At 40.9% G+C, this 24,971-nt stretch overlaps 1 protein-coding gene across 1 annotated transcript in view; it reads right to left on the reverse strand.

The window, feature by feature from the left end:
• Positions 1-21,506, reverse strand: part of akap6 (A kinase (PRKA) anchor protein 6) — a 215,411-nt gene extending 193,905 nt beyond the window's left edge. Inside the window, 10 exon segments of the mRNA XM_055155461.1 lie at positions 171-293; positions 7,295-7,546; positions 8,486-8,668; positions 9,565-9,705; positions 10,441-10,737; positions 11,346-11,834; positions 12,262-12,400; positions 12,482-12,591; positions 20,669-20,840; positions 21,310-21,506. Coding sequence (XP_055011436.1) covers positions 171-293; positions 7,295-7,546; positions 8,486-8,668; positions 9,565-9,705; positions 10,441-10,737; positions 11,346-11,834; positions 12,262-12,400; positions 12,482-12,591; positions 20,669-20,840; positions 21,310-21,506 — 2,103 coding nt within the window.
• Positions 21,507-24,971: the final 3,465 nt, after the last annotated feature.

The following is a 24,971-nucleotide window of genomic DNA, read 5'->3' on the forward strand; positions in this document are numbered from 1 at the left end:
TCCTGCTTTAGTCCTGCTTTAGTCCTGCTTTAGTCTTGCTTTAGTCCTACTTTAGTCCTGCTTTAGTCCTGCTTTAGTCCTGCTTTATTCTTGGTTTAGTCCTGCTTTAGTCCTGCTTTAGTTCCACTTTAGTCCCAGTTCAGGCCTGGTTTATTAGTCCTTATATTTACCAAGTGTGTGGTCAGGTAGGCTTTGAGGCTCTCCAGGTCTTGTCTGGGTTGGGTCCAGTTTTCGGTGCTGTCAAGTGAATCCTGGAGCCACGAGATGAACCCGTCCAACTTCTGCACCAGAGACTGAAAAAACAACACAAAAAGATACATTTATATAATTTTATCTATGATTTAAATGCAATAAGAGGAAGGAGATATTGGTTGGTTAACTCATTGATGAATTTAAATGTGACGACTTAATGTTTAATTGTCTTTTCTCTATGAAACAGATACAAATGAAAATCCTCAAATTTTGAACTGCAGTGTTTTTCATAAACTATAATAATTTGAATCCTCTCTCAGCTGTTATATCATATTTTAATATTTAATTGCGATTTTTCTGGCAAACATTGTGATTATGATTAGATTTGCAATTTATGTATTAATAGTAGGATTCTGTTCTAAGTTCACATTTTAAACCTGTCCAGAAGATGTCACAAAAAGACTGAAATATGAAGTGACAAACTAACACAAGAATCACATTTCAGAACATGTTTGTACAGATCTAAACTACAGGGTGAGCAGTTTTTGTGCAGAATAAGACAGGAGATTTTGTTGTTTGTGGAGGAAATTTTGGTGCTAAAACTGCAGCCATTGTGATTTGCTAATTGCTTCCATTCAAATTCCGATTTCAGTTCAACTGCGATTAATCTTGCGTCACTTTTGCAGTTTTGAACAGGAAGTCAATGGACCCATTTCTCTTAGCTGAGAACGAACTGTAAAATACTGATCTAGGTAAGTCAACGTTTATTACCAAATACTAGAAAATAAAGCCTCATATTTCTTCTGTAAATAACTTGACTACACTGGCTGGTCGCTCTGCCCCCTCTGCAGATAAGAGTAAAAGAGTTTAATGAATTCTGGGAGTAAGAGTTGGCGTCTTGGGTAAATGTATTAAAAGAAAATTAAAACTAAAAAGGCGCGAGCAAATAGGCAGCGAGAGAATGAGACGAGAAATGAATCAATGTATAAATATTATAATAGAAAAGGACAGTTAAAACAGTCATGAGGATCACACATGAGAGTGGAGAAATACTGCCATCTAGTGCTCGGTTACACCACAACTGGCCCTAAAGTCTGATATTGCCTGGGTTTGAACATTTGCAGAGTCTTTTAGAACTGGTTTAATCACCTGGGCAGGGGTTTTGGTTTAGCCCTGGTTTAGTAACAGATTAGTCCTTGTTTAGTTCTTGGTTTGTACCTGGTTTAGTCCTGGTTTACCCCTGGTATAGTTCTGGTTTAGTTCTTGTTTAGTCCTTGGGTTTACCCCTGGTATAGTTCTGGTTTAGTTCTTTGGTTCTGGTTTAGTTCTTGGTTTAGCCCTGGTTTAGTTCTGGTTTGGTTCTTGTTTGGTTCTGGTTTAGTCCTTGGTTTAGCCCTGGTTTGGTTCTGGTTTAGTCCTTGGTTTAGCCCTGGTTTAGTTCTGGTTTGGTTCTTGTTTGGTTCTGGTTTAGTCCTTGGGTTTAGCCCTGGTTTGGTTCTGGTTTAGTCCTTGGTTTAGCCCTGGTTTAGTTCTGGTTTAGTTCTGTTTAGTTCTTGTTTGGTTCTGGTTTAGTCCTTGGTTTAGCCCTGGATTACTTCTGGTTTAGTTCTGGTTTGTCCTTTGTTTAACCCTGGTTTAATTCTGGTTTAGTTCTGCTTTAGTTCTACTTTAGTTCTACTTTAGTTCTGGTTTAGTCCTGGCTTAATTCTGCTTTAGTTCTGGTTTGCTTCTGGTTAAACTCTGGTTTAATCCTGGTTTAGTCATGGCTTGGTCCTGGCTTAATCCTGGGTTAGACTTTGTTGAGAGCTGGTTTTCTCTTGGGTTAGACATTTGTCTTGGTTTAGTACTGGTATAGTCCCAAAATAGACCTGGTTTAATCCTGTTTTAAATCTACCTTAGTCCTGACTTGGACCTGAACTAGTCCTGGTTTAGACCAAGTTTAGACTCGGAATTGATTCAGTCCTAATTTTGTCACATTTCAATTCTCATTTAGTCACGATAAATCCGGTAAATCATGGTAAGTCTTTGCAATGCTAATTTATAAACACGTTAATAATTTTTGGACAATTTCACTTTTGTTACAATAGAAATTGAACAGCTCTTGTCTAAATACGATTGTGAAGTCTATACTAAGGTAAGTATCAGTACCCCCATACTGTATATGCTGGAGTTATAGGATAGCAGCCCTGTGCATTATCACTAGCAGGAGGTGATTAGGATGGAGGAAGTGCTTTGTTTTGAGGTGAAACGCTGCAGGCTCTGAACCTCCACAGAGAAATCACAGCAGGGGTCAAAGGGCAAAGGTCACAGCGTCCGACAGCGACCCCACAGTGAACCGGCTCCAAACAAGACATTTACATGAAGCGAGACATGGGCGAGTGAACAAGTGTAAGAGAGACAGAGAGAGAGAGAGACAGAGAGAGAGAGAGTTTTTTCTTCATCATTTCTATCAGTGACAAGGTCCATTCTCCCGCTGTATTTATCCAAACACAGCACAACATCTGGGAGGGCATCTGACACACCATAACATCTGCAGATTCATTACAGACATTTGACCTGCTCCAGTCTCAGTCTAACACTACATGGAAATACTAGAACATGGACGGAAGGCCATCTGACACACAGGGATATAGGAGAATGATTAAAACCTATATTACTAGTCCTAATTCAGTTTTTATGGGTTTTATTCTTGGTTTGGTCCTGGTTTAGTCCAGGTTTACTCCTGATTTAGTCCCAGTTTAGTCTTGGATTGGGACTGGTTTAGTCATGGTGTAGGTCAGGGATCTCCAACCTTTTTCCTCCAGTGAGTTACTTTTACAAAACAAAAATGCCAGAGAGCTACTAGTTTTAGGGGTCACAAGAAATTTTCTATGTATAAGAGCCACGGCGAGCCTTAGATCAGAAACAGTTAAATGCCTATAAAACATAAACCATTATCTATTTATTAGTGTACAAAGTTAGGCGTCAAAAGGCATTTAACTAAACATATATTAGTTATTCAGCACAATACATCTAATTCAGAAATCCTTTGGCGAGCTCCTTGGAAGGGGAAGTGGAGAGCTCCAGAGCTACAGGTTGGAGACCCCTGGTGCAGTTCATGCTTTTATCCTAGTTTTGTTCTATAGGCTGGACCTGGTTTAATCTGGTTTTAGTCCAGATCAAACCTATTTAGTTTTTTTCAACTGGATTACAACACTGCAGCCTTGTGGCCACTCCAAGTATCTTTCTCTCTCCCCGCTTCTTTCTCTGTGAGTCTCGCCCTTTCCGCTCCGTAGCACACGCCTCCTCCTTCACTTCCTCATTCCGGAGTGGCTCGTCTATCGCCATGACGACTCGCGCTAATTAAGCAGCTAATCGCTAATTACAGGCGCGCGGCGTGTCATTTACAAAGGTGCAGGATTGAGAGGCCGCGATGAGCTCCCTCTGTCTCACGTCTTCATTTCTAAACACGAGCATTCAATATTTTGGCATTTACAAATGTGTTTACGGACAACGATTTAGACTGCGGCAAACTGTCACACAGCACGATTTATGGAACCGCGAAGGACTGCAACAACTTTTACCATTGTAGAGCGTGTTATCAGGTTGTTTTAGTGTTTCACTGGTGTATTTTCAATAGGTTGTGTTCACGTTCTAAGTTTGTGATGTCATAATTTCAGATGGAGGGCTATAACTCTATGGAAGAGTCACAGTTTTTTTCTCTAACCTCCTGATCCACAAATGTTGACCCGTATCATTATTTGTCTGGGACTGGCTCCACAAACTTGTCACATTGTCATATCTTATGTTTTAAAGTGTTAACCAGGGACCTACAGCTTTCACAAAGTCCATTTTCAGATCATAAACATTTGCTCAGCTCATAGTTCATCTAGCTGCTTTTGCTCTGATTGGTCAGAGTGGTCACATGGTACATGAGGGAGAAGAGCACTACTGCAAATGGTCAGCAACCTCCACTGCCACCGGATGTACCTGATCTCTAAATACTAAACTAGCTCCATTGATCTCAGCCCATTCACACTAACAGGCAGACATGTTTGAGTCCCTGGCCTAGCATTTCGAGCCAATCTAGGCCACTCAGAGACCTGGTCCCTCCAGCGTGTCCTAGGTCCTCCCAGTGAGACACCCCCACAGGGCAGTGTCCAGGGTCCAAAGTTCTTGCTCCTTTTTCCAACACATTACCAATGTCTTAATTATTCACTGTGATGAGTTTATAAGCACTTTAGGACTTAGCACTTTCAGAGAGTGGAGTTTTGCCTTCACTGTAAAACTGATGACAACTAGCGTGGTAACTGCGCGCCAGCCTTACCTCCTGGTTCAGGGTAATATGCTGTATAATTAGAAGCAGATAGCACACAGCAGACTTATTTTGACCTGAGTAGGTGCTTATGCAGTATACTAGCACTACACTGGGAAAGACACATTGAACTTAATTATTACATGTTAAAAATAACGTGCAGCCTCTTTAAAATCAACTATTTCAATATTATCTTGTAGACGACACTACTTACAAATCGATCATATCTCTGTTGGATCCCTGCCCAGCTCATGTCCTCTTGTGTTTTAAATGACAGTTTAAATGAGATTCCCATCATAGGGACAGACAGGTCATCAGTTGTGACATTAAACCTGTCAGAGCTCAACACGTGCGAATGTGAATGAGGAGGAGCAGAGCAGGGACTAGGGGTCACACAGCACGAGCACGAGGAGAGGGCACACCATCACGTTAGGTTTTCAGAGTTAGTGCAATGTTTGGCCCATTAAAGTTGTCTAAAGTAGAATTGTTTAAGTCTTTACTCATTAGGGGACATTTTCTCATCATGGTTGGCGCCCAGTGTAATTCAGATGTCCTGACTGGTCTTGTTCAAGTCCTGGTGTAGTCCAATTTTGCGATGGTGTGAGTGTGTGAACAGTCCCTCCTTAGACCCAGTTCAGTCCTCCTTTAGACCTGTTTTAGCCCTATTTCAGTCCTGTTTTAGACCTACTTTAGCCCTGGTTAAATCCTGTTTTAGTCCTGGTTTATCCTTGTTTTAAACCTCCTTCATTCCTGGTTTAGTTCTGTTCCAGTCCTGTTTTAGATCCCTTTTAGCCCTCCTATAATCCTGGTCTAGTCCTTACCCATCCATCTTCCCCCTTCACTCTCACTTAGCTCAAATTGACTTGTCTCCAGCTGTAATAATAATGTGACAGTCATAATGTTGACCCCATCTTCAGCTCTGAATCTGAACCAAACCAAATGGGATCAAAATCTCACCGATCTGTGGCCAATCTCTGCTCTGATAATTAAAGATGGCCGCCTCTCCCCTCCGCTTTGGCATTTGCTTGTATTGAATATGACAGATATGAGCGATTAAAGGAGCGCGTCGCCTGATCAATAAAGTTTGTGTCGATCAAACGTGACCTTTTGGTGGAGAGGTGATGGATGAGACGGCGAGGAGGAGAACGCCACGACCTCATGCATCAACCCGACGAGACGAGCAAGACAATATGGACCAACCGGCCAATCACAGAGTAGAGATTAAAGGCCTGTGTCATGCATTATTCAGTAGTTTTAAACTACTTTAGCTTTGGTGTTTCCTGAATATAACTTAATATAATGTGTGTCTATACAATAACACAGGGCTGCAACAGAATTTGGGTCCGCACAGAGCTAAAACCAGGTCTAAACAAATGTACACTGGAACTAAATGTACGGAAGCCGAGAGGGGTCACAACAAATGCAAACACAGCAACAAATACAAATGCGACAACACAACAAAAAGCCACAACACACCAAAAAAAGCCACAACGGAAATGACCAGGGGACTCTATTTTAATGCAAACGCCGCAACAAATACAAACGCCACAACACAAACGCAAATGCGGCAACACATTAAAAAGCCACAACAGAAGTGACCGCGGGTCTCTATTTTCCGATGGACCAATCAAGCGGCAAGTGAAGAAGAACTACAATGTGAAAAGTAAAGGAACGGAGAAGTTGGAAATGTAAGTAAAAGTAATTTATTGTTTTATCATTATTTGTTTCACGTTGTAGTTCTTCTTCTTCAACTTGCAGCTTGATCGGTCCGTCGGAAAATAGAGTCCAGCGGTCAGTTCTGTTGTGGCTTTTTGATGTGTTGTGGTTTTTTAATGTGTTGTGGCATTTGTATTTGTTGCGGCGTTTGCATTAAAATAGAGTCCAGCAGTCATTTCCGTTGTGGCTTTTTTTGTTGTGTTGTCACATTTGTATTTGTTGCGGCGTGTTTGTTGTGACCCCTCTCGGCTTCCGTATAAATGAACAGAACAGCCTTCTCCAAAGTCTGCAGCTTTGTGAATCGACAACCTGATAATAATTAGCAATCTATTCAAATAAATATATAAAAGGTTTCCTCTTAATAACTGTCAATTTTTTTTCGTGAGCTGATTTTTGGGGGAAAGGTCCAGGGCCATTTTTTGGTACCAGTCCGCTCTTGTATTAGTCTCATATAGCACTTTTCCAAATGCTCAAAGTCACTTAACAGTTTCATGCATTATTCATTCACTCCGCACTTGGTGGTGGTAAGACACTACTGTAGCCACAACAGCCCGGGGGCAGACTGATGGAAGCAGGGCTGTGAGTCTGTGCCATCTGTCCCTCCAACCACCACCGTTTGCTCACACCACATTCATATGAAGCACTGTGCGTAAAATGTATTGCCTAAGGACACAACAGCAGTTTTGACACTTTTCCTGTTAGAAATATTTCTTGGGAAAAACATTTACCATATAACACTAAAGCCAAGTACACACATTCAACAGCAACAGTAAAAGAGATTCCAATAAAAGGGTGGAAAGAAGCAGTTTGGATCAAGCTAAAATACAATGCCAGCTGACGTCAGAGTGGCTAAGCTGTTAATCATAACATTTTGAACATTAGAAATCATGAAAATAAGCCTGGTGAAGGTGAATAGACTTTAAAACCACAGAGGAGCTACATGGATGAATGGATCACTTGCTGGCACAGGATAAATGAATTATTTCTGTCCTGGATTGCAGAGTTTTCTATATCTTTTTTGGCTTTTTTTATTGCGTGCATATGACAAACATTGATGATAAAATAAACTGAATCGTAGTATTTTCCCGTTACCTCCATTCTGCTCCAGACTCGTGGGTCCTGGTCGGGGATTTGAAAGTGCTGTAGTAGTTTTTGCACCAGCGCGCTTCTCCCTGCCCCGTCCGTGGGGGGCGCTGTGACGCCTCTGTCCACAGTTCCCGCCTCATCTTCTGAATGCAGCTCACTGATTCGTCCAGACTCAAGGCTCCCGTCCAACGAAAGAGCGGCGTCACTGGAGGAGGAGGGGCTAAAGCGGCGAGGGAGGAGCTGACGTCTCAACGGGAACTGAAAAAAATAAATACAAAAATGTGTTTTATAAATGACTATACTGTCTGTTATTATATTTTTACAGCCAGTGTCAGTACTCTACCATTACTTCTACTACAACTACAACTGCTATGTCTCCTTCTTCTGCTCTGCAACTACTACTACTGATGTTGGTACTACTAGAGAAAATGTAATGAGAAACAAATTATAAATGCTAAAGAAGATAAATAAGAAGGCAAGATCTGCTTTAGCACTGGTTTAGACTTGGTTTTGACCTGATTTTATCCTGTTTTAGACCTGGTTAACTTAAGACCTGGTTTCTTCTCTGGAGCACTAAATTGGGGAAGTTCAAGTTATCTCACAGTGATGGTGTCCATACATCTGTGGAAACTATCTTTAGACAAATCTGGCGTGAAGCACATTTTATCCTATGAGATTAATGGTCTCTAAACCATTAAACTAATGATACTTTGCAGTGACATCACACTGGGGTGCTATATAATGCATTTCTTTTGGCAGAATGTTCAGCAGTTTCCATGGTGACACAATGCACACATTAGCAAGCACAGACAAAAAAGTTTTAATATAGTCTGAAAACTCAAGAAAAAGAAAAATACAAGATGGATTTAAACAACACATTTTCAGGAGCCTGTGATCAATATGAGTGTTCATGGTCCTCTTTAGGAGTTCGATTTTCAACAAAAAGGTGAGAGTGACTGAACACTGAAAAACTGCTGGTTAATGCTAGCTAGTTTGTGACTGCAATTTTATGCACCAGAGACTTGTTTAAGAGCACAAATCATCTCACCGTTTGTAGTTCTAAACAAGTCAGCTCTTTGTAGTCAGATTGTGTTGGAATGAAATTCAGATTAAAGTCTAACATCAGCTGCAAAGTATCTATAAAGTTATAAACTAATAAACTAAACTGAAGCAGGACTTTTTCAGGTTTGTTTTTACCTGTTGTCTGGGCAGAGGAGAAGGGTCTTCACTCTCCTCCACACTGCTCCCAGTCTCTGCTCCGGTCTCCAGGCTCTCCCAGTCCGAGCTCAGGTCCTGGTTCAGGTCTTGGTTCAATTCTGTCAGGTCCCAGTCGTCCACATCCTGCAAAGCATCATGGGAAGGATCGCACCTCCTTGAGCCCTGAGGCGCAAAACACAAAATAGACACGGTTAGGTTTTCAATTCATTTTTTCTTTTCCTGAACAGTTGAAGAATGATCTTGAGGTTTATCAGAATGTCCCATGTTAACACGAAGAAACATTATTTTGTGTGGTAAATGACAGTCTATGTTTTTAAAAAGGAGATTTAAATTCCATTGTGGTATCAAGCCTATTCCTTAGTATCAAAATTTAGTTTGAAAATTTTGGTAGGACAACACATAAGATGGACACCTATTTATTTCACAGAATTATATTCATGGGTTTCAGCCTCCTTTTGTAAATGGTAAACGGTCACATTTTTCTATAGCGCTTTTCCACCTTCAAAGTACTCAAAGCACTTTACAACAAGGAACCACTCACACATTCACACGGACATTCATACACCAGTGTACGCATACACTAGGGCAAGGTGGGTTAAGTGTCTTGCCCAAGAACACAAAGACAGCATTCATCTGTGGGAGCTGGAATCACAACAGCCAAAATGTGGGTCAGTGGACCTGATCGCTCAACCCATGATGTTTATGTTGAGAGTGGGATTTGAACCATCAACCATCAGACCAGTGGACGAACGCTCTATCAACTGGGCTTGTAGGAGACATTTTGGGGACTTTTGACCACTCAAACGATGTAATGTGTGTGTTGTGATGTGTGTTTTTAATAGTTAATTGCTATGGCAACAGTGCTCGTGTCAGACCTACAAACTCAGGCCTTGTGAAAAGGGTGACAGTGTAAAACACCGTAAAACTGTAATCCAGCGACCACTGTGCTAAAAATTCTACTGCTTTTGTTACCAATGAACATTTCTGCAATAACATTTCTTGTACCTTTAGTGCCCACCTAGTTTTCAGCTGACAGTGTTGACATGTGTGATACTGACCAGAGGCATGGACTTTGCCAGAGTCTCCAGGTTCATGGTGAGAATCTCAGTTTTCCGAAGCTGAGCTGGAAGAGCCAAGAACTCCTCTGACCCAAACCAGTGCTGCCGATGAGGACTGAGCTGAGAGGAGTCAGGGACCCTCTGGAGGAGGGAGAGAGGGATGGAGGGAGAAAGAGACATGGAGAGAGAGAATCATTAAGACAGAATATAAAATTACAGAATATGACAATCTAAAACAGGGATAAAAGCAAGGATAAAACCAGGACAAAACCAGGACTAAACCAGGACTAAACCAGGACTAAACCAGGATCAAACCAGGATCAAACCAGGACAAAACCAGGCTAAAGTAGAACTAAAAGGGGACTATATCAGGTCTGAACAATGTTACATTATTGCAATCTTGATTAGCACTAAGCTAATCCTCCTGTGCTTTTACATCACAAATTTTACTAGATTTGTTTGCAAATTAACCTTGAATATTGTCCCCATGCAACCTTTTTGTTATTTTTTATTTCATTTTAATAAGTTGTTTTGCAATATCTAGCCACTTAGCCGCTTTTGATGCTTTTACACTTCCATGAATGTTTTTGCTTAGTTTTTGTTTAACTGTAATGTGCAAAAATGTGCAATGGCAAATGTATCTGTTAACTAAATTTCCCTGGTTAGAATGCCTATCAGACCCTGTCCCTCCCTGCTCTCTCCCTCTCCATCCCCTCTCTCCTTCTCCCCCCTCTCTCCCTCTCCATCCTCCTCTGTCCCTCTCTACCCCCTCTCTCCTTCTCTGCTCCCTATTTCCTTCTCCATCCTCCTCTGTCCTTCTTTCCCTCCTCTGTCCTTCTCTCCCCCTCTCTCCTCTCTCCTCCCTCTGCTCCTCACCTGGCTGTTCTTGCTCCTGTAGACCCAGGCCTCAGAGCTGGATGGTCTGGACTCCTCCGCTGACGCCTCCAGGTCTGAGGAAGTTTGGCCTGGGGTGGGGGAGGGCAGAGGGGAGTCCGACTCCCCCATCGACTCCCCTCTGTTCTGTGCGTGAGACTGCCTCCTCTCTGCTTCATCCACGGCACACAGGGGGCTGTCCGAGCTCTCTGTGCCCGCAGACGAGCTCCTACCATCGGGTACAGCCGACTGTGAGACCCCTGTGGAGCTGGAGCGACTCTGGAGGGGTGCGATCGTGATCTGAGAACGAAAACAAAGAGAAGATTTGAACTTCAATTTGAACTTTAAATTAAATGTTTGGACAAAATAAAGCTTGAATCAATACAAGTTCAGAAGAAAGACTGACAAACTGTGTCAATAATTAATCTAAAGCAAACTGTCTAAATCAATTCTCAATCATGTTGATGGATCACAATTCATCATTAAAAAATCTAATGTCTTCCTCCAAAGTCTGCGCTCTGCTCCAAACCATTAGACCCAAGCCAATCACTGATGTTCTAAAACGATTGAATCTTGATTTGATTAAAATTTGATTAATTGCTCAGCTTGGATTAAGGGGAGAAGTAAATTGGGTCTAAACCAGGACTAAAATCACACCGACAAGAAATAAACAGAGCTCTAAACCAGTTCAGTCCATAACCTAGAACTAAACCAGGACTAAACTAGGACTACATCAGGATTTAACCAGGTATAAACTACAACTAAACCAAAAATAAACCAGTACTAAACCAAGACTAAACCAGGACTACACCAGGACTAAATCAGGACTTAACCAAGAGTAAACCAACACTAAACTAGCATTAAACCAGCACTAGACCAGGACTAAACTTTTTCACTGCCTCACTCACCTTGTTCTGTGGATAAACCTCATCCAGCTCCAACCAGAACCTGTTCCTGTCTGGAGTCTCCATGGAGGAAAGGGGGCTGTGGCTGATCTCTGCCTGAGTTTGGTGCTTCGTTTCTGGGTCTGCTCCTATGGCCTCCCCCTGGTCTGGATCCGAGACCAGAGCTGCTCTTTTGGGCTGAGACTGATGAGTGGGAGAGCCCTCTACGCTGTGACTTCTTTTCACACTCTCATTGCTGCATTGTAATGTTGACGATAGTCTAACCTCTTGTCGCGAGATGTCACTTGTGCCTGTACTTTCTTGTTGTAATTCTGAGTTTTTTGGTTCATTTGTCTCCTCTTTCAGCTGGTTTTCTTCACGTGTTTCATCACTGGGGCTGTAGTCGCTCAGTTCAAACGCAGTGATGCCACAGTCCAGAGAGAAATAGTCCTGACTGCAGCGAATGGTCAGAGCTCCACAGTCGTCCACCTCTGTCAGGTCCTCCAAACGAGTCTAGGACCAGGAATAACAATACAGTTATTTACAAAATGTTTAAATACAATTGTGAAGATGTTTTGTTTTGGCTGTGAAATTTCAACATTTTTAGTAGGGCTACAATGTTCTGTGAAGCATGTGCAAGTTTAATAGTTTCAAACTTTATTGATCCACAAGGGAAATGACTTGGACACAGTCGCTCACACATCACAATATAATATAATAACAAAGAGTAAAAAATATAAATGGTAATAATAAATTTCAAATAAGTAGCAGAAATAGCAAGAGACTAGTGTCAAATAAGGTGTAATAATATAAATGTATATGTACAAGTAAAAACAAAATATAGAAATAAAGAAATAAAAACATATCTCAGTTATATACAAGAGGTTGTAAAAGTGTAGTTATATGGATATACATATTATTGTATAAATGTGGAGTTTACCTGGCTTTGTTGGTTAAAAGCCTGTAGAATATCGGTCTGTCTGGTGAAGTTGCCGTTGGAGTCCTGTAGCCCCTGAAGAAGTCTCTCCTTTAGAACCAGGACTGAGACTCTGAGCTGGTGCCACAGCAGCTGCACACTCCTATAATAAAACACCAATACAATGATTAACATTTATCAAGAAACTATTTATGAAGTAACAAAGAAAGATGTTCAGGCTGACCTGATGTCGACGATGATGTTGACAGAGTAGGAGAGCAGCTTCAGGGAGAACTCTGTCTCCAACAGAGCGTGGATCTGCTCCACATGGTCTGAGATATCCTCACAGATGTCCTATCACAAAATAGGGTTTATGTTAGGACTAAACCAGGACTGAACCAGAACTTAACCAGAACTAAAACAGGACAAAATAGGAGTAAACCACTTGACAAGGACTAAACAAAAAGACAAAAGCAGAAGTGAATATACAGTTGGTGAATGTGAGTAATATCCATGTGAAGTTTTATTACAAATAATGTAGTGTTTAATAAAAGATTCCATGGTTTTAGAGTGATAAAAAGCATTAGCACAATCATTATTAAGTCATTAAAATGTCAGTTACAAACAGAAAGCTTAAACACATGAATAAAATCCTTTGATGCCATTAAATGTACATAAAGCAAGGTATAGAGGTAAATAATAATAATAATAATAATGATAGACCATGACTCCACATTAAATCTAATCACACAGGATAGAAGAAGTGTGTTGCTCAAGGACATCACCAGACTTTGTACTTGAGTTGCACCATCGTCCTGCACGGCACCACTGTTTCTCCAAACTTTAATAAGAGTTAAACAGGAACTAAGGCTTTTCCATAGTTCACAGTGTTTCCAGGACAGTTCCTCTTTAATCCTCCAGTCTATATTTACCCTTCACCTTCAGAGTCACATGATCTTTGGCTGAGATTCAGGCCGCAGAGATAGAGACCAGGCCCAAACTGTAACTGGACTTTAATGTGCGGGGTGCAAGATGATTATGATTACTCAGGTCATAGTATGATTGCAAGTCCTGGAAAATTATAATCATGAGAGTTTTAGAGCAATTTCCCATTCAATCTTCTACTCCAAATCAGAACAATTAATGTAAAGTGTTTTTTGTTTTGTTTTTTATCTCTCTTTTTATGTCACATCAACTTGACTTTATCATTCAGAAAAAAATACAACTTTGGCTAACTCAATGGTGTCTTCTGTCTATGTAAATTCTTCTTAATCCCAATAAAATAATCCAGTAACTAATACAAATTTAGGTTGACAGAGACTGACCAAAGGCGAGACTGTAACAGGACGATAACCGGAATATAACTGGACTGTACCTGGATTCAAATGTAGGTCACACACTTCCCTTTCTGGCTGACACACTGACCGCCGGAGCCCAGCCAAACCCACACGCCCTCAGCATGAAATGTATACACCTCTCAACACCTACCACCATGACTACTGAGATACACAAATACACACAACAGGAGAAGGGCTTCACCTCAGCGACCCCAACGCAACAAGAAAAGACTATCAAGGAATCTCACTATAATCCATATTACACAAAATAAATTAAAGGTGCTGTGCCTGTTTTTTACCGTCTTAAAAACGTGAAAAACAGAACTAGAACTCAACAGAATTTGAAAAAGTTTGCAGTGGTTCAAAGTTATTCCACCTTTTGCATTCTGAGTATCCTAATTACTCATCATGATGAGTTTATGAGCATGTTTCACAGCTTTCAGAGGCCAGACCAGAGTTTTATCATCTCGGTAAAGTTAACAACAACTAGCATGCTAATAATGCTACTTCCTGATTTGCGGACAATAAAAACTCTTTATAATCAGCTATGGCTATTGTTAAGGATTTTTCAATACTACTATTATCAATACTGCTACAATATGATATTTTAACAATACTCTTATCAGTATCTTTAGAGTAAGAAATAAAATCTGGATTACCACTTGATTATGTCACAAGGTGGAACAGATTCTGCAAGCATGTTATTACTGAAGCATGTGAATGAAGCAGAACACAACTCCAGGGATGTTTCTAAGGAGGACAGTGCATCAGAACAGGGTTAAAAAACTTCAAGCAGACCTACTGTTCTTGTGTCTGCTCTATAGTGATCATTTATGACACCTAAACCTAACGTCATCAGCGTCATCACGAGCCTTAACCTGCTGATAACTGCACAAAAGCGATGAAAGATTGCTCAAACATACACAAATCAATGGTGAGGAGAAACAACTATAACATGGATGAAAGCTCTAAAATGTTTTGATTTTGAAGAATAAGTCTGCTTTAATAAGTCAAATTAAAAGAATCTAGGAGCTGTAATTGTAAAGAAGATTAGTGTTTGAACGTAGATCCTGGTTTGCTCTGCCCTTGTGTTGCTCTTGAGCGCTGGAAGTGTCTCTCTCTCATTTCCGTTTTGAAGTGTCTTGTCTAACATCTCTGTATTGATCCCAGTGGGTTTGTGTTTAAAGCTCTGTCCCCGTAGACGTAAAACATAAAAGCAACGCAGCGCTCAAACTGTCAGAGAGTCCAGAGGGAAAAGGACGCATTCAACTCTTCTGTACAAGTCTGACGATATTATCATCTATGCCCGTCACATGAGAGGTTGTGGGTTAGACTCCTGATCACTCTGAGTGAAGTGTGCGCGCCCAACCCCACCCCCCCACCCCCGTTTTACCGCGGCAGAGTGGTTATCCTGTCTCATCCCTTCAGCAAGGAGACTGTGGGCCTATAAACAGTAATTAATGCTTCGCTCTGACATCATGCAGGGGGTGTTCTACATGCATGGACAGGTGGGAACGGTCAGCACTTTCCATAGTGACACAATGCACACATTAGCAAACACAGTAAAAAAAAACGTGTTAAGAAAGTTTGAAAATACAATACAGTTCATTATCCTGTTAGGTGTTTTATTTTCAACAAAAAAGACGTGTGACTAACTGAAAAACTCAAATGCTTCTGTAAATATCATTTGTAAGAGACAAAGACAAACCAGTTCACCTGTTATAGTTCTAACTAAATCACTTCTTTATGGTCAGATTCTGTTGAAATAAAGCTCCGATTAAATTCAAACTTGAGTAACAGAGCCTTAGACAGAGCAGAGCCCTCAGATAGCACCACCCCCACAGGGAATGTTGATGCCATCCGCTGTAAAATATCAATAGCTTAATAAATGTGATATAGACTTTTGGTTTATTTCGTGCAGTCCTTAAATTTGTTCGTAATTTTGAGGTTAAATGACTTTGATGGTTGTTAATAATTGATCTAAGTCCAGTCGAGTTTCTTTTTCAGTCTTGTCCATCGCTGAAATTTCTCACACATCTTTGACACTAATTGGTTGAAATCAATGAGTCTCCATCACGCGGCGTTTTCATCATGTTAAACTTCAGAAGGTTTAAAGTGCGAGAGTCCAGAGACCAGACAGAACGCAATATGTACGGTAATAACCTTCAACTGACACAGATCAAAGACGGAGACAGGGCCAGGACTGAATCAGGACTAAAACTGGACTTAATCAGGACGAAAGCAGGGCTAGACCAGGACTAAAACTGGACTTAATCACACCTAAAGCAGGACTAGACCAGGACTGAACCAGGGCTAAAACTGGACTTAATCAGGACTAAAGCAGGACCAGACCAGGATTAAAACTGGACTTAATCAGGACTAAAGCAGGACTAAAACTGGACTTAATCAGGACTAACGCAGGACTAGACCAGGACTGAACCAGGGCTAAAACTGGACTTAATCAGGACTAAAGCAGGACCAAACCAGGATTAAAACTGGACTTAATCAGGACTAAAGCAGGACCAAACCAGGATTAAAACTGGACTTAATCAGGACTAAAGCAGGACTAGACCAGGACTGAACCAGGATTAAAACTGGACTTAATCAGGACTAAAGCAGGACCAGACCAGGATTAAAACTGGATTTAATCAGGATTAAAGCAGGACTAGACCAGGACTAAAACTGGATTTAATCAGAACTAAAGCAGCACTAGGCCAGGATTAAAACTGGATTTTATCTGGACAACACCAGGACTGAACCAGGGCTAAAACGGGACTTAATTAGGACTAAAGGACTAAAGGACCAGACTAAATAAACCAGGACTAAACTAAACAGGACTAAACTAAACAGGACTAGGACTAAACAGAAGACTACAGGACTAAACCAGGACTAAACAGGACAGAATAGAATAAACTATAAACCAGAACCAGAACTAAGACTAAGACTAAACCAGGACTGATTAAGAATCTAGAACTAATGATAATGATAAGATCGCTGGGGTGCAGTGCCATTCCTGAAATTCTGAGAATATTTGAAAAAATAAAAATTATAATTGCACTATTTTTCATTTCAAAATGTGTTTACAATGTTGTTATTGGTTTCAAGCAATTAAATCCACATAACAATAGTTTTTCAGTTAATTACTGATTTTTTTCATTATAAACTACAAAACAAGAATGAAGAAATATATTTATTGCTGGTGGGAGTTTAGAATGCAATAAAAAGGCCAAAAAAAAACACATTTAACAGTCAATGGACCAAGTCTGAAGCATCTCACACATAATGAATCATTTCATTTAAAAATATTGGTACATTTCTGCATTAGTCCTGGTTAGACCAATCTCTTATTCATAAAGCAATTTCTTTCCCAAAATGAGTTTCACTCTCACCAAACATGACTTAAAGATGCACTATGAAACTTTTCTGATGGGGAAATCTGCCAACTGCTAGTCTCAGAATGTTACTGCTTCACCTGGAATGAGTCTGTTATATCACAGGTATTTTAATGAGTCAAAAATAAATGGAAATACATTACTTTCACTCTGAGCGGGATCGCCTCTACACAGATCTGACCTATACCTCGGCCTGGTGGCATTACTCATTTATCCCCATGTATCAGCATCATGTGTAAAATTCTGGGTAAAGCAATAACATCTCCATGGAGACAAAATGGTGACTGACCCACCACAAGAAATGTTACATAGTGCACCTTTAAAGCAGACCTATTGTGCTTCTTTCTGCTCTGTAGCTTAAAACAAAACACATGAACTTTAGGGAAAAAACAAGCTGTCTCTCCAGTGGTCATCAAAGGGCAGTTTATTGAAATAGTTATAAGTACTTAGGAGTGCATCTGGACAGTAAGCTGAACAGGAGGAGGAACAGTGATGGTTGTTTTAAAAAAAAAATCTGTCCAGACTGTTCTTTTAGAGAAAACTCAGATCTTATGAGGTGAGTAGGAGGCTCCTGAATGTGTTCTATCAGGGCAATGTGGCCAGTTTAAGAAAATAAAATTGTAGAATGAAGTGAGTACATCACAGTGGGCTGCACCAGTGGCAGAAAACAGGAGTTGATCAGCAAAATGGTGTCTTGAAAATAAGTAATTGAAAAGTGCTCTAACATGCAGGAATCACTCCAAATACAACTTCAGGTGAGTAAATGGTGAGAGGAAACAACTATCAGATGGTTAAAAGCTCTGAAAAGTCAATTTTGCTGAATAGACCCACTTTAAATGATGAATAAATGATAATAAATCACTTCTTTCTTCAAGTTCACTATATTATTAAGCAAATCTGTTTGTTTATTTTACATAATCGACCAGCCCCAGTTTGAGGTCTAAATTGGCATTGATTCTAATAGAAACATGCCTTTAGTCCTACCTCCTCCTCAGTGTGTTATTCCTCCAGCTACAGCCCACAGGTAAAGTCCATTTTCACCATGAGGTTGTACAGACTGACTCAGAGTTAGCTCCATGTGCTCCGGTGAGACTCTGACCCATTTCTGAGCAGGACTTTGGGGGAGGGACACAACAGCTACAGGGGCAGGGGGGGGTTATTTTTGGAGCATCTCACGTTCAGAGACAGACAGGAGCAACATGAGGGCAAACACAGTTTAGAATGAGAGTCAAGGTTAAGGTTTAATAACAGAACCTGCAGACAACGAATGACAACTAATGACAACTAATGACAACTAACTGCAATGTGAGAACAAGGCCACAATGCAAATGTACATCTTAACTTTATTCAAGCATATTCTGTAAATGTTTAGATTTAAGTCTATTTTTATCAGTTATTTGACTTGATTTTTGATAGCATATTTCTATTCTTGAACTGCATGTTGCAACACTAGAATTTTCATACTGTGTTACATATAAAGTTTCTCTAATCTCATTTTACAGAAGCCGATCTGAACCAAAATTAGGTCTGAATAATCTTGGAAAAAAATATTTAACAACAATTATCAAAAATTTGGTTCAGTTCAATTTTTAACTCCCTTAATTTTAGAGAGTAATAACTAATAAAAGAATCTCATGCATTTCAGAACATGTTGATAGAAATCTTAACTACAGGGTTAGCAGCTTTCACACAGAATAAGAATAAGATTTCATATTGCTAGAGAATAAGTAGCTCGCTGCCAAACCCTTCCCCAGAAGTGATCAAGACAGTGCAGAATGCATTCATAGTAAGACAAAGTAGTGTTAGAGATAGTAGGGGAAAAAAAACTATAGACAGAGTGTAAAATAAGCCTGCTCCACTGACTGTCTCACCTGCTGTTTATGTTTTCCTACAACTCAAACACACTTTTATCTTTTTGGTCTCTGAACTTTGACCCTGATTTTGACCTGAACATGTCTAGACAATTTAAAGGAGAAATGATTCCCTTCACAAACAGAACTAAACATATCTCTCCTTTAGTTGTGAGAAGACTTGTTTACATGAGGCAACTGTGTAATGTTCTGGTGACACAGAGACAAACAGCTGCTTTAATGACAACTGTGGGTAAACACGTGTTACAGACAGGGACTGACCGGCCCAGGAAAAATATCTAACTGCAACTGTCAATAGACTCACGTGTACAATTTACACTTTTATATTAAGGGAAAACACTGCATAAACAAGACTAGTCTAATCCAAATTCCATGCATTTCAGAACATGTCAGTAGGGGGCTAAACTACAGGATTAGCAGCTTTTATACAGACCCTGTGGACACACAGGAAGGGCATCTGACACACAGGGAGTGCATCTGACACATCTGACACACGGGCATTTCAGAGCATGTGTGTACAGGCCTAAACTACAGGGTTTGCATCTTTTACATAGTGGCGACGCACATTTGAGAACGTCATATTAACTAAGGGTGCGTTCACACTTTCATTACTTATCCACACAACACCAAAATTGGGGCTAATCCTGGAACTAAATCTGAACTAGCCCAAGACTAAACCAAGTCTGAATGCACCCTAAATTAAACTCCTTGTCTCCTCTCCCTCTTGCCACCTTCCTTCCTTGTTCCCTAACCTCCTGTCCTCCTTGTCTCCTTGCTTCCTTCTCTCCTCTCCTCGGTCCCTCCCTGTTTTGGTCCATTCTCAGGATTCCTGTGTCACAGCTGAGGTGAGATCAGAGACAGAAATAAACCAACAGCTGCAACTCTGGGTACTGCAGTTTGTCTGGTGTCCCCTGGAGGGCGCCACACACCAATCTGAGCTTAAGTCCACATTTTTGCTGTAATGTCCATATGGATCCAGCAGATGGCCCTGCTACGCTTCGTGCAGGTTTCTACAGAACCATCAGACTTATATAATGCATTTAAATAGAAACACAGGAACACCTTGATGAACACAGTAGCAGCTAGGATGTGTAGTTACTCATTCAGGGAGAGTCCACAGCAATTCTGTTAAGTGGACAAAAGTTTGTACATTGAATATGTTTTACCTATTTATAACCATCCTCAGACCCAAACCAAAGAAAACATTTGGGCTAATCAGGATATGCTAATAGGTGCAAGATGATATTTAATGCTATGAAAGATAGAATATAAACATGTAAATATTAAGCCAAACGTCCCTGCCAAAGCCTGATCCTGTCAGATCTCAGGGCTAAGCAGCACTGTGAGTTGGTGGTCGAAGGGGGCCAATGATGCAGAATGGCAGTCTCTCTTCCATCAGTCTGCCCTGGGACAGCTATGTCTACAGTACTAATAGTATATTACCACCGCCAAGTGTGGAGTGCAAGAATCATGCACAAAAATGTTAAGTGACTTTAAGCATCTGGAAAAACGCTGTATAAGACTAATGCATTATTATTCAAATATGACTAAAGTGACAGTTCACACATTGGGGTAGTTCAATTGACTTAACTTAATAACAGATACTCCTTACTGTAAACAACTAGGATGTGTTAGTTTCACTGATGTTAGCTCCTCCTTTCAGACAGATATAAGGCTACTTGGATGACTGGGCAAACTTATACACTCAAACAAAAAATGTCCAGTTGACAGAATTCCACCTTTTTGCTTGCACAGAAGAAACACTGTACCTTCAGCTGCAGCAGGCAGAGTGTATGTTAAAGTGTACAGTAGACTTTGTTTAGCTCTTTACCTTTAGCTGCAGCAAATGAGCGTCCACGTGTCTCCCCTCTCTGTCCTGGGACACAGAGTGAGAGAGCTGAGTGACCCTCTCTCCCGAAGCTCGGAGCCATTTCTCGATCTCAGGTAAATGTAGAACCACCTTCCAGTCTGCTCCAGTGTGCAGAGGAGGGGGCTTCTGACACCTGCACAGGGGAGAGGAGCTTTGACTTTGACATTTGAATTACAAATGTTTTAGTACTCAGTTCATGTCAAGCTGTATGCTTGCAGATTTGATCAAGTTAAGGTTGAGTATCTTTGTATTTTAATGTTATGTCAATCAAACAAACATGTCTTAAAATATGTCTTCAAATGAATTAGTTGACAAATGTGAAATGACATTGACAGAAGTGCAAGAAATATTGTTTTATACCCTCATTTATTACAACAGAAGTAAATTTCGGTCTATTTCACCTAAGCTGTCATTGTAATAGCATGTATTGCAAGCAGGAGAAGGCTTCAAGCCATGTTACAGGTCAGATCTGTGGAAAGGGAAAGCCCGCTGACGGTAATGCATGTTTTTTAATGGATTTCAAAGCAAAAACATCTCTATCTAACATCTAAATAACAACTGAGTAATAATTTGAAGTACTTTTTATGTTTTAGTCCTTTTACCTTTTAGAATCCTGCCCAGTGGTGGTGCCTCTGCTGGCTCCCTGTCGCACTGAGGATCCCTGTTCTAAATCCTGGTCCTGGTTTAGATCCTGGTCCAGAGCCGGGTCCATCTCGTCACAGGGGTCACACGGGGTCGCAGAGGTTGCCATGGGCGACGGGAGTTCAGGGGTCAGCGGAGACAAAGTTATTGCACTCATCTCAACAAATACTGGAGGAGAACCGCAACTGTAAAGAAAGAGAAGAGGAGAAGGTCAGACAGAGCAGAGGGTAAAGAAGAGAGGGTCAGAGGAGGAGAAGACACAGAAAAGAGGGTCAGAGGAGGAGAGGACACAGGAGAGAGGGTCAGAGGAGCAGAGGACGCAGAGGAGAAGTCAGAGGAACAGAGGACACAGAGGAGAGGGTCAGAGGAGCAGAGGATGTAGAGGAGAGGTCAGAGGATGCAAAGGAGAGGTCAGAGGAGCAGAGGATGAAGAGGAGAGGGTCAGAGGATGGAGAGGATGAAGAGGAGAAGGTCAGAGGGAGCAGAGGATGAAGAGGAGAAGGTCAGAGGAAGCAGAGGATGAAGAGGAGAGGTCAGAGGAGCAGAGGATGAAGAGGAGAGGGTCAGAGGATGAAGAGGAGAGGGTCAGAGGATGGAGAGGATGAAGAGGAGAAGGTCAGAGGGAGCAGAGGATGAAGAGAAGGTCAGAGGGAGCAGAGGATGAAGAGGAGAAGGTCAGAGGAAGCAGAGGATGAAGAGGAGAGGTCAGAGGAGCAGAGGATGAAGAGGAGAGGGTCAGAGGATGAAGAGGAGAGGGTCAGAGGATGGAGAGGATGAAGAGGAGAAGGTCAGAGGGAGCAGAGGATGAGGATGAGTGGGTCAGAATAGCAGAGGATGTAGAGGAGAGGGTCAGAGGAGCAGAGGATGCAAAGGAGAGGTCAGAGGAGCAGAGGATGTAGAGAGGTCAGAGGAGCAGAGTTGAGGTTCAGAGGAAAAGCAGGTGCAGATGAGAGGAGCAGAGGATTCTTGTTGTTTTCTAAAGCCTGTTGTATTTATATGAGGATTCCCAGAGCAGTTTAGTTTGTTCCAACAGTCTGTTTGATTTCAGGCCTCCCTCTGAGCAGGGCTTTCACAGAAAACAAGCTTTATTCTCACTCTCTCATGCACCGCTCTTCACTATTTCTCTTCTCTCTTCCTCTCTCTTTCTCCCTCTCTCTTCTAACCTATCCTCTTTCTCTGTCTCCTCTCCCCCTCTCCTTCTCTCTTTCTCTCTCACACTCACTCTCTGTTGTTTCTTTCTCTCTTTCTTTCTCTCTCTCTCTCTCTCTCGCTGTTGTATGTCCCTCTCTCTCCTACCCACCCACTCTCTCTCATAGCTCTAACTCTCTCCTGTCTTTTCCTCTGTTTTTCCTCTCTCTTCCCTCTCCCTCTCTCCCTCTCCCATCTATCTTTCTCTCTCTTTCCCCCTCTCTCCCTGTTGTATTATTCCCCTGTCTCAGTCTGTCTCAGCTGAGTCTGTCACAGCCTGGTACCACACATGTGGTACTGGGTCTGTACTGGCCTCAACTTTTTTATCAGAAGAGAGAAAATGTGTGACATAAGTGACATTACAAGTGCAGCCAGACAAAATACTTACAGGTGGAGTTATAATGTTTTATGTGTGTAAGGATATGTAACTGTGTGGAGCTGTGGAACACTGCATGGCGTTGAGCTGTTTAAACAGGGGGTATTATGCAAAATCTATTTTATGTTTCTTTTTTATAATTTAATACAAAATATAAAAATAATAATATTTTTTGTTTGTTTGTTTGATTGTTTGTTTGGTGAATATAGCATTAATAACAATAAAAAGTAACATGGTGATCTAAAAATGTTATGTGTTAGCAGTTAATACTAGAGCCCGGCCGATATATCGGTTGGCCGATATCATCGGCCGATGTGGGCTCTTGGAGATATATCGGCTATCGGCTGATATGTTTGCTGATATGGGCCGATATTTCCCGTGGGCATGTTATACCTCGTTATAAAGCTTAGACTCTCTACATTCTGTTCATTTAATCCAATTTACAGATAAATGTCCTAATATGTGGCTCTGCATCAGTATTTATCTACGGAGTCATTTGTCTGTGTGTGTGTCCGTACTGTCCCTGAAGACACTCCCAGAGTCACGTCACTTCACTTATGTGCTCTTGTTTACACCCGCAGCAGTGCGCAACACTGAGATTATATTCTTTTTATGGACAATCGGTTTGAGTCTGGATTAAAAGGACATTTCTTTACTAGCTAGTAGTGATGGTTCGGTCACGAACGAAATGGCTCTTAGAGCCAGCTCTTTGAAGCGAACGACGGGAGCTGTTTCCTTTTGGAAGCCGTGTTTTCTCTTTCTATCATTTTTTTTCTCTTCACGCCGCATGTAAACCCGTAGTTTGACAGCCACAGCGGCTGAAAATGAAACTTTCAGAAATATGCGTGTGCATAGGATAGAAAAAAACTTGCATATTTGGCTGTTGTTCAGCATAAAATGAATAAACCAGGACTAATCTTGGGCTCCAGAGAGGGAGAGAGATAGAGACCAAGTCCCGATGCTCAGTCCTGGTTCAGTTCTGGTTTAGTCCTGCTACCCATCACTAGTAGCTAGAATGTGATCTACTGTCTGTAAATATGACACAAAGAGTCAGAATAACAATAAATTTTGCCTAAATAAACCCAATTTAAAATCCACTAGAGCCAAACCTAAGTTTTTTAAACAATTCAAGATTTACAGTGAATTTTTACATCACTAAATATATCGGCGATTATATCGGCTATCGGCAGCTCCAACTCCCATTTTATCGGTCTCATATTGGCCACAACAAAATCCATATTGGTCGGGCTCTAGATAATACCCCACAGAAATAAAACAGCCCCTTTTTAATGCTTACACATTCCACTTTAGAGGTCAAAAATTAAACTATGATAAATATTTACTACGTGTCCTACTAATATGAAACCCTGTCTTATGCCCCTTAAACCTAAAGTGTCTGGTGAGTTTTTTTATTATTTTTTTTATTTATTTCATTCATAAAGTATAAAAAGACATCGACAGTGTCACAACATCAGACACACAAGAAATGAATGAAAAGGAGCAGAAAGAAGAAAAAATCTAAGTTAAATAAAAGCAACTTTACTGAGCCATTTTCTGGAACGGCCTTGGGCTTCCACTGAGTTTATCCCTGGATCTTGTCCTAGAATAATTTGATAAACATGATGGATTACATTTCTGTTTTCTCTGTGATAAATACAGATCTTTAGTCAGTGACTTCCTGCGCAGCTCACAGAGTCTAGCGTGTGGTCAGGCAGCAGTGACTCAGGTTTTATCGATCTGGAGTAGAATGATGTCAGTAGAGCAGATAGAGTGAGCATTAGCACGTTAGCTCACTTTGATTCACGTGGGGTTAATACGGGACACACTACAGAATGGGGAGATAGGGTTTTTTAAAGAATCCAGAGAAAATGAAGACCGATAAGATCTGAGGATATTTTTAGGCCTTTTTAGATTATTTTCTCTTTTGTTTTCATTAACTAACCTTAAAGAGAGCTGTAGTCATTTTCAGCAGTTATAAAAAAGCTTTGTGTGCATTTTTTAGGCAGCAGATTGACCAAAACAAAATATTGGTCTGTGCTGGATATTTACTCCTCATCG

The sequence above is a fragment of the Boleophthalmus pectinirostris genome, unplaced genomic scaffold (genome assembly GCF_026225935.1).
Source record: "Boleophthalmus pectinirostris isolate CB_2022bp ecotype Guang Dong unplaced genomic scaffold, ASM2622593v1 HiC_scaffold_10, whole genome shotgun sequence".
Classification (NCBI taxonomy): domain Eukaryota; kingdom Metazoa; phylum Chordata; class Actinopteri; order Gobiiformes; family Gobiidae; genus Boleophthalmus; species Boleophthalmus pectinirostris.